The following is a 14,049-nucleotide window of genomic DNA, read 5'->3' on the forward strand; positions in this document are numbered from 1 at the left end:
TATATTATATATATATACACTCTTTGCTTTAATGGGAAATCACATGTGCAGTCACAGTGATCACAGGGGAACTGACTTTAGTTTCTTTGACTCTGTACATTGGGGCCTATATTTTTAATTTAGTCCACGCAGCCTGATTGTGTTTAGTTATAATATCCATAATACAATCAGGCTAACACAATGACGTCTGTTATTTGTGTTTTAGTTTTTCTCTGTGTATAAAGAGTTGTATAAGTTACAAACATCTGAATAATAAAGAAAGTTATGTCTGTCTATTTATTCTGAGGAACAATTGCTGTATGTGTGCAAATGCATAAAAAATTGTTTAGATAAGAGGAATGTCTCCATCTTGAAACAGAATACCTCAGACAGTTTGTTGGGAAGTTTTCAAATTCACAGAAACGAGCACACAAAATGAAATAAAGAAAGAAAGAGAGAAAGAAATGATGGAGACATAAAGAAAGACAGACAACCTCTATCTCTCTGGAATTTTCTTATTCAATTCTTTCACAGAATGTTGTCTTGTTTAGGTTGGATACGAGTCCAGAAATGTGTGTTGTGTGTGTGTGTGCGCGCAGGCAGCTGACCCTGGTGTGAACAGGGCCACTCTGTGAAACCACAGAGAACCCATTCTTCAGTGCAACACACACACACACACACACACACACACACACACACACACTCAGTCTAAACTTGTTACATTCACTTACACACACAAACACACATACAGAGGGTGCAAGAGAGTCACTTGCCAGCATTCTCTCATTCTCCTACACTCACACTAACAAACAGAAGTGCAGCTTGGTCTCGCTCTTTCTGTTTCAGCCCTATACACACACACACACACACACACACACACACACACACACACACACACACACACACACACACACAGTGACTGTGTCCCACTACATAATGATCCTTATTTCACTAATGCTGACTGTGACTCACTGGCCCAGTCAGGACGCTACAATGTCGTGCTCCATCTCTCCAGTACATTTTACACTTTAAAACATAATTACATACAGCAAGCAGAAATCATTGAGTGGGGAGGTACCAGAGTGAATAAACATCAATTTGTAGTAAGCTGTAAGTATATTAGAAACAACCTAATGCTGCGTGGCATCCTCTGAAGAAATAAAATGACTATCATCACAAATAGATCGACCCATGGACACCACCTGTGTAGTGCACTATGAAGTGAGTAGAGAGTGATATCACATATGGCCACTGTTTCATTAAGGTTGAAGCAGGGTTATTGGCAGTGTTGGGCTAATGAACTTACTAACCTACAAATCCATCATGCACAGTTACAACGGCTGTTGACTTACAGATGGTACGTAAAGTTCAACTTACACATTGCACAAACTGCATGGGCTGCTTTCTGGAGAATCAGCATCCTGACTCAGTAAAAACCTGCACACGGGCCTCTAGTAGTTCATTACAGTTAATAAACAACACCTGTCAATGAACAACCAAAGAAGTGTTCTTGGAATATAAAGTTTGTGATTACTGCAGCTTACTTTCTGTGTTTTTATATTTAGACTAGTGTTCACATGTTTTGATTTATACTGCAGCAGCACCTCACTCATGATCAGTGCAGGTGAAGCTGCAGAGTGGAAACTGAGAATGAACCCAGTGTGTCTGCCTGCAGTGATTCACTGTGTGTTTGTGTGACACTTGCAGCGTGGACGTGACCGAGATCCTCTGAAATGACAACTGTGAACTTTTTCACCACACATCCGCGCGCACGAGCACGGCCACGCAAATACACGTGGTAAGCTCGTTGTGCACTGCATTTAATCGTTTTAGCTAAGCTGCGCATTAATGCGAACACTGAACACTTCAGAGACAGAGCTGGGTTGCTCGTGGTTCTCCTGGGGCTGTCTAATGTCAGGTTTTCTGATGGATCAGTGTAACACTGGATGCAACATTCACAAGTTGACGGACTTACAGCAACCGGAAACAGCTTTTTAGTAGCCGCGTAATTAAAACCAAGAAGGGGTAAAAGTCCGACTGAGAGAGAAATAGAAATGCGAAATAATTTATGAAAATACTTCAGTCTTCAATAATAAAATCAAAGGCTTCTAAATAGCAGCATAACATCAAATCACACCTATCTGTATGATTAGTTGTAATTGTTTTAGAAGAGTTTATGGAAAGTTAAACCCGTGCTGATAATGTGATTCAATGTCCTTTTTTTTATAATTAAATTAAAAATCATTTCAGCTTAATCTAATAATACGCCTTTGTAGAAACAGTTGTGGGGGGGGGGGGGGGGATAAAGGCACTTATTGTGAAAGGTGCATCCGGAAGCGTGTGTGTGTGACGCTGCTAGCTAAACTTCAGAATGGACCCGGGCAGAGTGGAGCCCGTTAGTTAGTTAGTTAGTGGAGGAGAGACGGACACCGTCCATGTGTTGTCCACAAACATTAACACGCTGACAAAGTCATTTGCAGCAATGTCGAGAGAAAACACCACTCGAAGTCTGGACAGTATAGACCTGGCTGCGTTAAGAGTAAGTACTTTTATGCTGTCCCTCTTAAAGAAACGTTGGAGTAAACATTAAATGTGGTGGGTGTAGCTTGAAAGTTAACGGCACTTAACGTTAGCTTCGGTCAGGATCGGATTTTCTAGCCGTGTGTGTTTGTCCACACTCAGAAATGCTGCTAGAGAAACTTTTACGTCGCGTATGAACCCGTCGTGTGCAGCGTTTACACTGATGTTTGTCTGTGTGTCTGTCTGCACCGTGTCCTCTTTGGTTTGACTTTACAAGCTGCAGTGTGTGTGTACACACAGGATTTGTTTTTTTTTGGGGGGGGGTTGACTTTGTGGCAAGCTGAGAACCAAGCAACAAGTGGTCGACATCAAGAAAAACCCACTAAGATGCATTCTGTGAAAGTAGAAAGAAAAAACAGTCAGTTGTTGTTGTGCAAGTCCACCCAGTGATCTTCTGATAAGTTACTATTATATACATTTGCCTTGATTAGTAATATTGGTGTCCATATAGGAAATGAAAATATACCTGTGGTGCCCAAATGTTTATAGACATGTAATGAAATATTAATAAGATTTGTAGTGTGCACAGCTCCCATTTGTTGTTCCACTTCCTCAGTCTCTGTCCCATCATAACACTGCATTGTTCTGCTCCATTTGCCCTCAGTACTTAGTATCAGTATGTAAAACTACATACAGTTGGTCTGTATGGGGTTTGTTTGGCATTAACTTGCATTATGACTTAGTGTCATAATTATCATAGGATTTCTTTTTGAGTCCTCATCACTGACAGATGAATGATGAGCGTGGAACTGGGAGAAATATCTCTTTTCCTCCGACACATCTTTGCTAAGGATTACTGACACTGTCTTTGCTTGTTGCATGCCTGTCTCTGTGTTTGTGCTAATTGGTTTTTTAATAAAATTTTGCAATGGACCTTTCTTATTTCTTTCTCTTGACTATATAATTGTCTTCCTAGGATCCAGCAGGCATCTTTGAGTTGGTGGAGGTGGTTGGAAATGGAACTTACGGTCAGGTGTATAAGGTGAGTACTTTTATTTACACCTTTCCATTTCAGTAGGTGGCTGTTGCATGCATGGGAACATACGACAGCTGCTGCAAATATATATGAAAGCATATGCAGAAATGAAGGTAGGTCATAAAAAGTTGATATGCATGTGAACCACCAGTAGCCACATGCAGACATGTTATGTTAAGTAGTATAGTATCTGGCATATCACTTCTCGTAAAAGCTACTTCCACTTAGTTAGGAGGAAAACTACGAAATTCTCACTTTACTGAAATATCCTGTATATCTTAAAAACACACACACACACACACACACACACACACACACACACACACACACAGAGCAGCATCTGCAGCATCTTTAAAGGTCTCTGGGTGGGGCTCACTTCCTTATCGCAATATCTGTTTGCGAATGTGTGTGTGTGTGTGTGTGCGAGTGGTTTGTGGTTACAGGAGGTGTTTAGTCTTATTTAGGCTGGTGCAGCTGTTTGCGCAGCATGTTAACATGCTCTACTAGTCTTCAAATAAATTAGGTCCTCTTGGATCAACAGTGATAATAATTGTGAGAGTTAAGGTCCCTTTAGAATTTAAAGCCTTATAACTGCTGGCTTAGTAAGATGTAAGGGCCCCCTTACCTGACACATGGCATACAAAAGATAAACAAACACGTTTATGCGAATGATAATATATAATCGTCATTATAGGAAGTTGTAAAGTAGAAACCATGTTCAGTAAGAGTACTTTGAGGTCACTGTGGGTATGCACTGCTTTGTGCCACACTGCAGTGTAGCACAAAAGTATAGATATAATATCATTGCCTTTTATAGTAATAAAGATATGAATTAAGGCAAATGTCAGAGGCTTAGGGTTAAGCAATGAATGAAGTCTGTGGATTGTTCTCAGAAGTGTGTCAATTTAGATGAGACAGAGGGTGAGTGTGTGCCACATAACCACTTGATTTCCTGAAGGAGGAAATGTTGCAAGAGGTTCATAGGACAGTAAGTCTGTGTTGGCCTTTATACAGGGTGCCTTTACCCAAGGGTAAGAAAAATCCCACATTTCATTCTGTGACTGACATCCATTGATTTTTCAAGGTGGGCTAACCTCTGAATACTAATTAATGGTGATCTGCTTCATTTAGGGTGACACACACAAACAGAGGTGATGGTGTCACAGAACTTGAATTTGTTACATGTGCTTTCTGAAGATGTTAAACGTGAGAGGGCTTTAGTTTTGTGAAAAGTGAAACTCTCCACAACAATAAACATTTTTCACAGTTCTAACTGCTCTCTCAGATCCTTTTAGCTACTTTTAGTGTGTCACAATTTGAAAGCCTTATTAGCAAACTTAGTAGCAGGTGATAAGTGCTGATTATGTAACCAGTTACTTTAATCAAGCTTTTTGTACATCATGTTCATATAGTGTGCTGGTTGTCATAATAATGACACTTCTTCACAGTGTGTCACTTCTTCATTCTGCCTTACAAGAGTTTGTATAGGTAAAGTAGTAATGAAACTTTGCTGTGCTAATAGGCTAATGTCAAATTAACTGGACATTGACAAGGGCTGTGTAAATCTGTCGCTATTGAAAACTTAACTGACAATTTCTGAATGTGAGCATGCATGTGTGTGTTTTCAGTAACACAACAGGTCCCATCATGGGAAAACAGGACGAGAACAAAGCATACTAAACAATGACTTGCACTCACACATGCACACAACCCCTAGAGAAAACACTTGGTTGTGGATTGACGTGAGCGCTGAAGATGCAAAGTATGTGGGTTTTTCCTGTGTTTATTTATGCGTGTGCTGCATTTTCATTACGTTGCATTTTAAGCGTTTACTAATGAAAACACAACACAGTTGCCCAGGTTTGACCATTAGGTACATTGATGAATGCAAGGTACAAAATAAGAGTGCAACACACCACAGCTTGGGCCATTGCAATAGAAAATTAAATTGTCATTAGCACGGAAGTGAACAACACAAGGCATTGTGAAATTTTAAGACAGCAAAGCTATGGTAGAGTTCCATGGACAGTTGTAGAGTATGTCATAAAACTTGAAAACGCGGTGGAATGGTCAACCCTTTCTGTGTTACAACCGTACATCAATATATACATCAAAAGCTGAAGCATAAAAGCTGGAGGAGAAACGCTACTCGGACTGCTATGTGAAACTTTGCAGAACGAAGGATTTACTGATAAAGTTTGAGTTGCAGTAAGACTGGGGTCTGGTTAATCATAATAATACACGACTGGTTGGGTTTTTTTCACCACCTGTGACCTCCTTCTTCTACCTTTTATACCGCACAGTGAGCGTATTGGCACTGTGAAGCCTCCTTGAAGAGGCAGTGTAAAAGGGGCTATAGACAGATGTGTGTAGCTTGCAAAGATCACCCCAACACTCTTGGGGTGACTGAGCCTGTTCATTTTCTTTTAATGCATGTAATGCATTTTCTAAGCATCCTTTTTTGTTCATTTTAATTTGTATTGGACACATACAACAATTTGGAATGTCTTGAAAAAGAAATAAACCACTGGTATACTCAAAATACACAGAATGTGTTGGCTGAGCAAAATGGCTGATGAGAGAATCCTTGTGAGAGTTGTGACATGACCTCATGAGCACAAATACTTTTAGTATTTACTAAAACAGGACACAAACAGCTTTTGAAAAGTAGTTTTAGTAATGTTTAAAGTTAAAAGTTAATTATCTTGGCAACAAGCAGGGTTAAATGAGGTCAATCAGACAAACACATCAAATGGGGCAGTCTGCAGCTAGTTAAAAAACACATACAAACCATGTAACTAGTAAACAATAGACTTTTTAAAACATAGAGCTTCTAGTAAATTTGTAGTGCAAAGCTTGTCTCTCTAAATGAGGACAGAGGGCAGGTTAGGTGGAGGCAAAGGGATGGAGCAGAAGTCAATCTGACAATGTTTACATGCACACAGTAATATGCAGTTTGCTGTAGTCTGCTGTAAACCACACTAATCCACTGCCTGCTGTTTGGTGAAATGGTTTATAGTCTAATCTAGGTTATGTTAACAATTGGTTCTGCTCTAAATTAGAGCCTTACAGCTGACTTGCATCTAGCATCAGCAGTTGACCACTGAGTGATTGTTAAATAGTACTATACTCACAGTTTAAAACCATTGCCTGTTAGTAGTCTGACACCATGTCAATGAAACCCTAGTGAATAAGCCACATTAGCCTCATTTTCGTTTTAATTCAATGAAACTGGCTCTTGGTCAGCAGCCATGACTTTTCAACATGCTTAGGCAGACAATTAGAAGTGGTCTGGAATCAGATACAAAGTACAGAGGGCTGGTGAAGACAATTAGGGCTTTTCATCCAAACTAGCCTAGGGATTGAAAAGTCAGGAACTCTCCAGGAACTCAAAGACTCTTTGGTGCATTATGAACTGTGATAATTAGAGTAATTACTGTGATAACAGAGATTAAAGTGAGACTGTATAGATTATTGAGATATAATTTATGCACAAGAGTCAATACTGTTGTATATGAGTGATGTTTGAAGAGCTGTTGGAAAGGACAAATGCAGTAATTCTAGTTATTTGTGTGCTACTGTAATCATGTCAGCCCACTTTCCTAACATTGTCGATGTTGGCTGTGTAAATGTCATTATTATGCTATACATCTCCAATCCAAATAATAATATTGTGACATCTAGTTCTTCGTTCAGTTCAATCTGGATAAATATACTAATTGTACAGTTTATGTAATTGTAAGGCTTATATCTGGTCGGTGGCCAGTCACTGCTGCAAACTACATCTTAATAGTTCATAGAATATTGGAGAGCAGTACCTTGGCAGAAAAGAGCTTTTAAGGGATAGCATCTAAAATCTGGTCAGGGTTTTTTTTCCCTCCTCATGAACACAGGTAAAGTTTTTTAGTTTCTCAAAAGGTTCCTGGAAAAGTGGCTGCTGTAAAAAAAGGAACTGGCGTGGTCTAACACAGTCATTCTCATTATTACTTTTCTCCAATTCTTAGCTCAACTAACTTTGTTTGTTCTAACTTTGGATTTTTTTTTTTAATCACACATTTCACGTAGTTGACTGCTGTGTTTTTGGTGCATGCAAGGACAAAATCATTTGAGATCAACTGATGCAGCACACATGCACATTAGTATTAAAGGATGTATTATGCACACTAGCGGTCACATGCCAGCAGTATGCCTTTACTGGTTTTCTGGCCTCAGGACAAGAAATCTCCCCTGAGAGGCAAAAAAATGTGAAACAGTGAAATACGAATTTGATTTTTATGGTTGCAAAAATGATTTTATTTGAATGATTTTATTTGAAGAAAGCACTTACACGAAGGAGCAAAAGGTGACTTTTGGTTACAGAGCAGGACAAGTAACGCACTATAGGAATTTCAGCTGTCAAACCTAACAGAAAGTTACTGAGTTGCAGTGCTGAGCTTTCACAATACAGCATCACCATGAGACATACCCTATGCATGCTTTTCTCAGCATTCAGTTATCATTCTCACACACAAACACACAGGGCGTTTCCCAGTTTGCAAAAGGAACTTCCCTTCTCTGCAAGCCGCTGTTGTAGAGGCGCTCGCGCCTGTGTGTGTTTGTATGGTGTGTGTGTGTTTGGAGTGAGGACATTTTTTACAAATTTAGGACATTTTAGCCAGTCCTCACAATGAGAATGTTGTTTAAAGAGCAATTTTAACAGTACACAGGATAAATTAAACATCAATACAGATTAGATTAGTGTGGCCGATACAATAATATGGGGTTAGGGAATGCATTATGTCAATGAGTGTCCTCACAATGACTGCCATACAAAAGTGTGTGTGTGTGTGTGTGTGTGTGTGTGTGTGTGTGTGTGTGTGTGTGTGTGTGTGTGTGTGTGTGTGTGTGTGTACTACAATGTAAAAAATGTCAGAACAAAACTGGGTTGCATCAGCAGTGATAGTAATGCTTATCACCAGTGGAGTTTGTGTGTAGCTAGTGACTAGAATGAAATTAGAGCTTTGTGGCTACTACAACATGTTAATAGGATATATAAAATGTGACATTTGTAATTTTTATCTAGTTTTTAATGTGCAAGGTATCTATATTTGGTGTGGAGAACTGCTTCCATAGATGCTGTGTCTCAATAACTTAGTGGTACCATGTTGAAACATCATGCACTTTATGCAGCCATAAAACATCTGGCTACAATACAACTCCCAGTGTGAATCACTTACACTTCCTCAAATCTATGTTGTTTCTATTCCGTCATTTCCCTTTCTGTTGTCCAGACTTCTCCAGTCTTGTCTTAACTTTGTTAACTGATCTGATGACCAAATGTAAAAGATTTCCATTGGCACATTTTGACCCCTGTCTTATCTCTGTTGCAACCAAACTAATCCCTTTATTCAGTGATCGCTCTGCTACATGCTACAATTTAATTTTTAAAACCTAAGATAAACAAAAGTTTTCTTTGATTCTTCTTCTAGGTAGTTCAGTTGTACACATGCATTCTCCAATGACCATATAACAAATTATTGTAAATTATAGTAATGTAAAATGTGAAGGTCATTTTTCATATTTTGAAATAACAGTTTCAAAGCTAACTTTTGGTAGGTGGTGGTTTAAGCAGAGGGAAAACACAAGAGACACAGCAAGAGAGAAATAAGAAATATCCTCAAATGTTGCTGCTGCATTTGTTCTTGTTAAAGGTAAAAAAATGAAAAGGGGTGAAAGAAAGACAGGGAAAACAAAGGGATAGGAAGGAGAGAGAGGAAAGTTAAAGAGTGAGTCAGGGCAATGGAAGGAAGGCAGAGGTGAAAGGAGGAAGGAAGAGGGGGAGAGAGAGATGGAAAGTATAGAGAGAAAAGGAAAGCCTTTTCAGGCCCCCCTCCCACCCCCTCGTGAGGATTGTAGCTATGGTTAATGCTGATGACCCATGGGTGTGTGTGTATGAGACAGAGGGGGTGGGAGGAGAGAGAGAGAGAGAGAGAGAGAGAATATGGGAAGGATTCATAATTTTAAAAACTTTGTTAATCACAGGGGGAAATTGCTCACTAGTTAAAATATCCTCAGAATTGTTTGGCTTTCTGTCCTTACTGTACTTTCAAAATGCTAAAAACTGCAATTAAAAGTAAAACAGTGATTCAATGTTACAGTTATGTAAAGTTGAGGAAAATGCAATACTGCTTTTATTCCCTCGTATGGGTAATACTCCAGGATATTGATTAACCTGATAGTGTGGATTCTTCTGCCTCATAAAATGGGATTGTTTCTCACACTTCTCACCAAAGTTTGTAACCCTGGACTTTTTGTTCAAATTTGTGGTCTTCTAGCTCATGGCTGGATTCTGTAACAATGACGATGTCATCAGTTATTTTACCACTCCAGAGCCACAGCAGACATTATAAGGACTTTGTTGAAAAAATGTTAAATCAATTTTAATCAATTTCTTCTTTAATCTAATATCAGTTCATATATTGGCCCAACTAATGAATTGGTCCAATGCCAAATAATAAACTAACATGACATAATGATAAATAAGGGGGAGCGATATAGACTTAAAACTACATCACACTATTTTAGAATATTTCTGCAGTAACAATTAAAGGGATGATATAACAATAGCACAGTGTAACAAGTCACAGCAGCAAACAGTCTCTAGAGGCCAACAAACATTAAGAAATACTAAACTAAACCAACTGAGTAGCCAAAAAGTACAATGTGAGTGGGATATCTCTGTCACAGCAGAGTCTGTGATCCATTTTATATGATTTGCCCGAATCCATCCTTGTCAGCAGTTTGTCTTGTTTCATTGTGTCATTTAGCCCGGCCTTCCACCATGGTTATATTTCTAGGCTCATATGACATTAACTATGTTTTGGCATGTTATAGAAATGCATCATCATGCAGCTATATTGTCATTTTGACAATATGACAAATTCTTATCAAGAACAGAAATTATCATGATATCTCATGGATAATGATAAAGAAAAGAATTTCTCTATGAGATGCCCTGATGTATATAAATCTTTGTTGTGTGACAGGACACACATACACACGTACTCTGCAGAATGGAAACCAGTCCAGCCCTTTTGCCTCTGTAGTGCCAGCTAGTTAAGGTTCCATCTAAATGGGTTGGGAAAAAAATAGTTGTTTCCTCTTAGCAAAGATGGAAACACACACAGACGTAAACATTCAGAATTGAAGTAGCACTATTCCTACCTGCTGTTAGAAGGGCAGCTGATTAGTGATATGTATGTGTTTAAATGAATCACATTGTTTATAAGTAGCCTAGAGTTGAATATTTCACAGTTTCAGTTTGTAAGTTGTGGTGGCAGCAGGGGCAGCAGACACCACTGCGTCTGATGGGACAGGAAGGCCAGGAAGGAAGTTTCCTTATTTATCACAGTCAGGCCAGTGGCTGCTTATGTGCCGCATTTCTTTGCAAATATGAACAATGTCCTCTACTGCGGGACAGATTTCAGGCCAGAGTGAATAGGGGTCAGTGAGTCTGTTTCATGGCTGCTGGTTCAGCAACATTTTTAGCAAATGTTGTGAAGCATGTCATAGCATTCCACTAAAACACTCACAAGCATGTTAATTCAGAACGAGGCTTGCTTTTTTTAAAAACAAAACACACAATATACAATAATTCATAAATGCACTGTAAAGGACAGTATCTGTCTACTTACATCACAGAGACATTATACATAATGCCAAAGATACATTTCAGTGTTTTATGCAGTGTTTCAGAGTGAAGGGCTCCAGGCTCCCCTAAAGTAAGGAATGTCGTGTTCATTGTGAAAAAGAAACAAGCAGTGACACAGAGCAATGTCCTAATTAGTGAAGACTGGTGCTCACTGTGTTTAGCTACAGATTTTTCAGGTATGTTAGGCACACAATCTATTCAATGGCTCCAGTGATGTTGCACAAAACTGACCCAAAAGAAAAGGAAGTCACTGGGTGTGTGCTGTGAAAATAGATGGATGTTGTGGTGGACAGAGGGTCAGCATGGGCACTCTGACTGGTCTGCAGCTACATTGCTCCATACACAGCAAGCTGTGATGAACTGCATTAAATCTTTCCCATGCCCAGCTTAATATTGTGGTTGATCTGTGTACATGGCTTCTTGGCATTAAGCATAAACAACATGCACTTTTATATAGGTTTGATTGCAAGCAGCAGAATTAATATCGTGATATATCTGCTGTATTAACCCGTTTGGAATTAGCTGTGTGAGGAAGCTCCCATTGATAAGTACATCTGTTGATAGATTTTGTGTGTGAGCTCTATCCCCTGATAAATGTAAAGTAAGTGAGTGACAGTCTTTGCTGAACAAACTCATCCACTGAAGACTTCTGTGACTTTGACACAGAAAGGTCTCACTAATACACATAGACACTGCAGGGAGGTTTCAACTTAGTAAACCTTGCCTCTCCTTCTTTTACTTTTTTTTTTACTTCTTTCTAAGATATCCACCGACTTCTGTAGAAATTTATTTCCCAGGGCTCTCTGGCGGTTTTGTTTAACGTTGAAGTGGCTGTACAAGCAGAGCTGGGTTTGGAAAGCCTGACACGGTCACACCAACAGAGGATGGTACTAACTGTAACACATTTAATGGAAGTTAAAAATGACAGTTGAATTTAATTTTAGGAAACCCCTAATGACTTCTCTGATGTGGAAACTGTGGATTTAGACACACAACTTGCAACACCCTGCTATTCTCCATGGACTGCTCTATAATGGAGAAATCAGTCCTGTGTAATAGTTCTCTGGAAAGCAATAGATAGAAAACACAACAAACATAGGCAAATATTACATTTTGTTTATTTTCAAGCTTTCCAATTTTTCAAGCCATCTTTTTACTCACAGTTTTTTTCACCACTGACTATTAGCTGACTGATTGAGTATAGTGGGATTTGTCATACTCTCTACTCTATTTCACATTTCTATTACATACCCACACACACACACACACATGCTGAGACCCTGTCACACATCACAACTTAAAGGCTTATAGAGTAGCTACTCTAGTATCTTGTCAGCTTTCTGACTCATGACAAGGTTTTCAATTTTCCCTTTTTCACCTGACTGCACTTTACAGCTTTGGTTCTAGCTCGCTCCTGCTCTCTCATCTTGCCTCCTGTCTTGTTCTTTCTGACCATGCATCTCGTGAGAAAATGAAATTATGCAGACGTAGCCGTGTCGGCAAGCACTGAAAATGACATCACAAGCCAAGTATTGACTCAGGAGTTGTGTTGTAATTTGTGTGTTACATTTTGACTATGTTGTTGGCTGTGTTGTGGTCTTACCTCTTTCTTCATGTATCCCACCAGGGTCGGCATGTCAAGACGGGCCAACTGGCAGCTATCAAAGTCATGGAAGTCACAGAGGTAGAAGAGCATTACATTAACTAACACGCACACTCTTTTTGTCTCTAGCTCTACTTGCAGCTCATTTACTCCTCTTCTGTCACTCATCTTTGTTGAATACTAAAGTGAAATGTCAAGTGAAATAAAATTTTAACACTAATAGATAATTATGCCGTCAGTTTGAATTATACATGACACACATTTTTGTACACATGACACACAAGGATATTACAGCAAGCTAATCCAGTTCAATCCCATGAGGGAAGCGTACATGCACATTTACAAAATGTTTAAATGTTAATGTGGAATCAAATTAAAATTGCTTTTTTATTTCTGGTCTCATGAAGTTATTTGCTATTTATAGATATCCTAGCCGTTAATTAACTATGTTGTGAAGACAGATGACTCACTGACGTCAATAGGTATATAAAATATATGGACGGCAGAGACGCGCATGATGCTGTTTAAAAAGGTGGAATCAGTGTGAGCTTTGATAAAGATTTGTTGTTGTTTTTGTAAATATCATAAAATATAGTTGCTGTACCTCAGAATCAGTGCACATTGACAGCCTAGTTAAACAGGAAAAAGTTTTAAAACCAAACCATCTGTTAAATTAAGATCAAGCGACACACATAAACAGCTCATCTTTTTTGAGTTTTAGATCAGATATGTTGTGGATATTAGCTTGTGCTTATTAATTTAATGCAATATTTCTGGGACGACCAATCACACTGAGACAGTACTGCAATATTTGTAGTGTAAATTAAAGGACCTGTTGCCAAAAGAGTAGGGTCGTACCTTGTGGTGCTATTTCAGAAGTACATTTTATCCACCTGCTCAAAGTCTGTTTATCTATTTAAATGTATTTATTACAGATATTCTTTAGCTACGCCTCATTGTTGCTGTCTCTACATTAATTCTGACACATTCAAACCAATATTTGTGCCATAAGGGTCCTGTTACATCAGGTTAATGCACACCTACCTGATAATCAGAATACAGGGTTCATAGAGTGAAATAAGATTATTTCCTGTGTTTTGCTGTTTGGATGTTTTAGTATGTTATGCTACCTTGTTTGAGATCTTCCCATCTGGTTCTGTTTCTGTAGTACTGTAGCTTCTTTTTCAAGGGACATCATCCCTACAAAAACAGATGACAACA

General features: G+C 38.9%; 1 protein-coding gene across 4 annotated transcripts in view; it reads left to right on the forward strand.

Annotated features, from left to right (window-relative positions):
* Positions 1-2,342: 2,342 nt before the first annotated feature.
* The window catches only part of si:zfos-2326c3.2 (mitogen-activated protein kinase kinase kinase kinase 4), a 48,424-nt gene continuing 36,717 nt past the window's right edge, over positions 2,343-14,049 (forward strand). For all 4 annotated transcript variants that reach the window (XM_026357180.1, XM_026357183.1, XM_026357184.1 and 1 more), the window contains exons 1-3: positions 2,343-2,518; positions 3,476-3,541; positions 12,853-12,909. In XM_026357180.1, the coding sequence (XP_026212965.1) occupies positions 2,462-2,518; positions 3,476-3,541; positions 12,853-12,909 (180 nt within the window). In that variant the 5' untranslated portion in view covers positions 2,343-2,461. The remainder of the gene's footprint in view (positions 2,519-3,475; positions 3,542-12,852; positions 12,910-14,049) is intronic.

Source organism: Anabas testudineus, chromosome 10 (assembly GCF_900324465.2).
Source record: "Anabas testudineus chromosome 10, fAnaTes1.2, whole genome shotgun sequence".
Classification (NCBI taxonomy): Eukaryota; Metazoa; Chordata; class Actinopteri; order Anabantiformes; family Anabantidae; genus Anabas; species Anabas testudineus.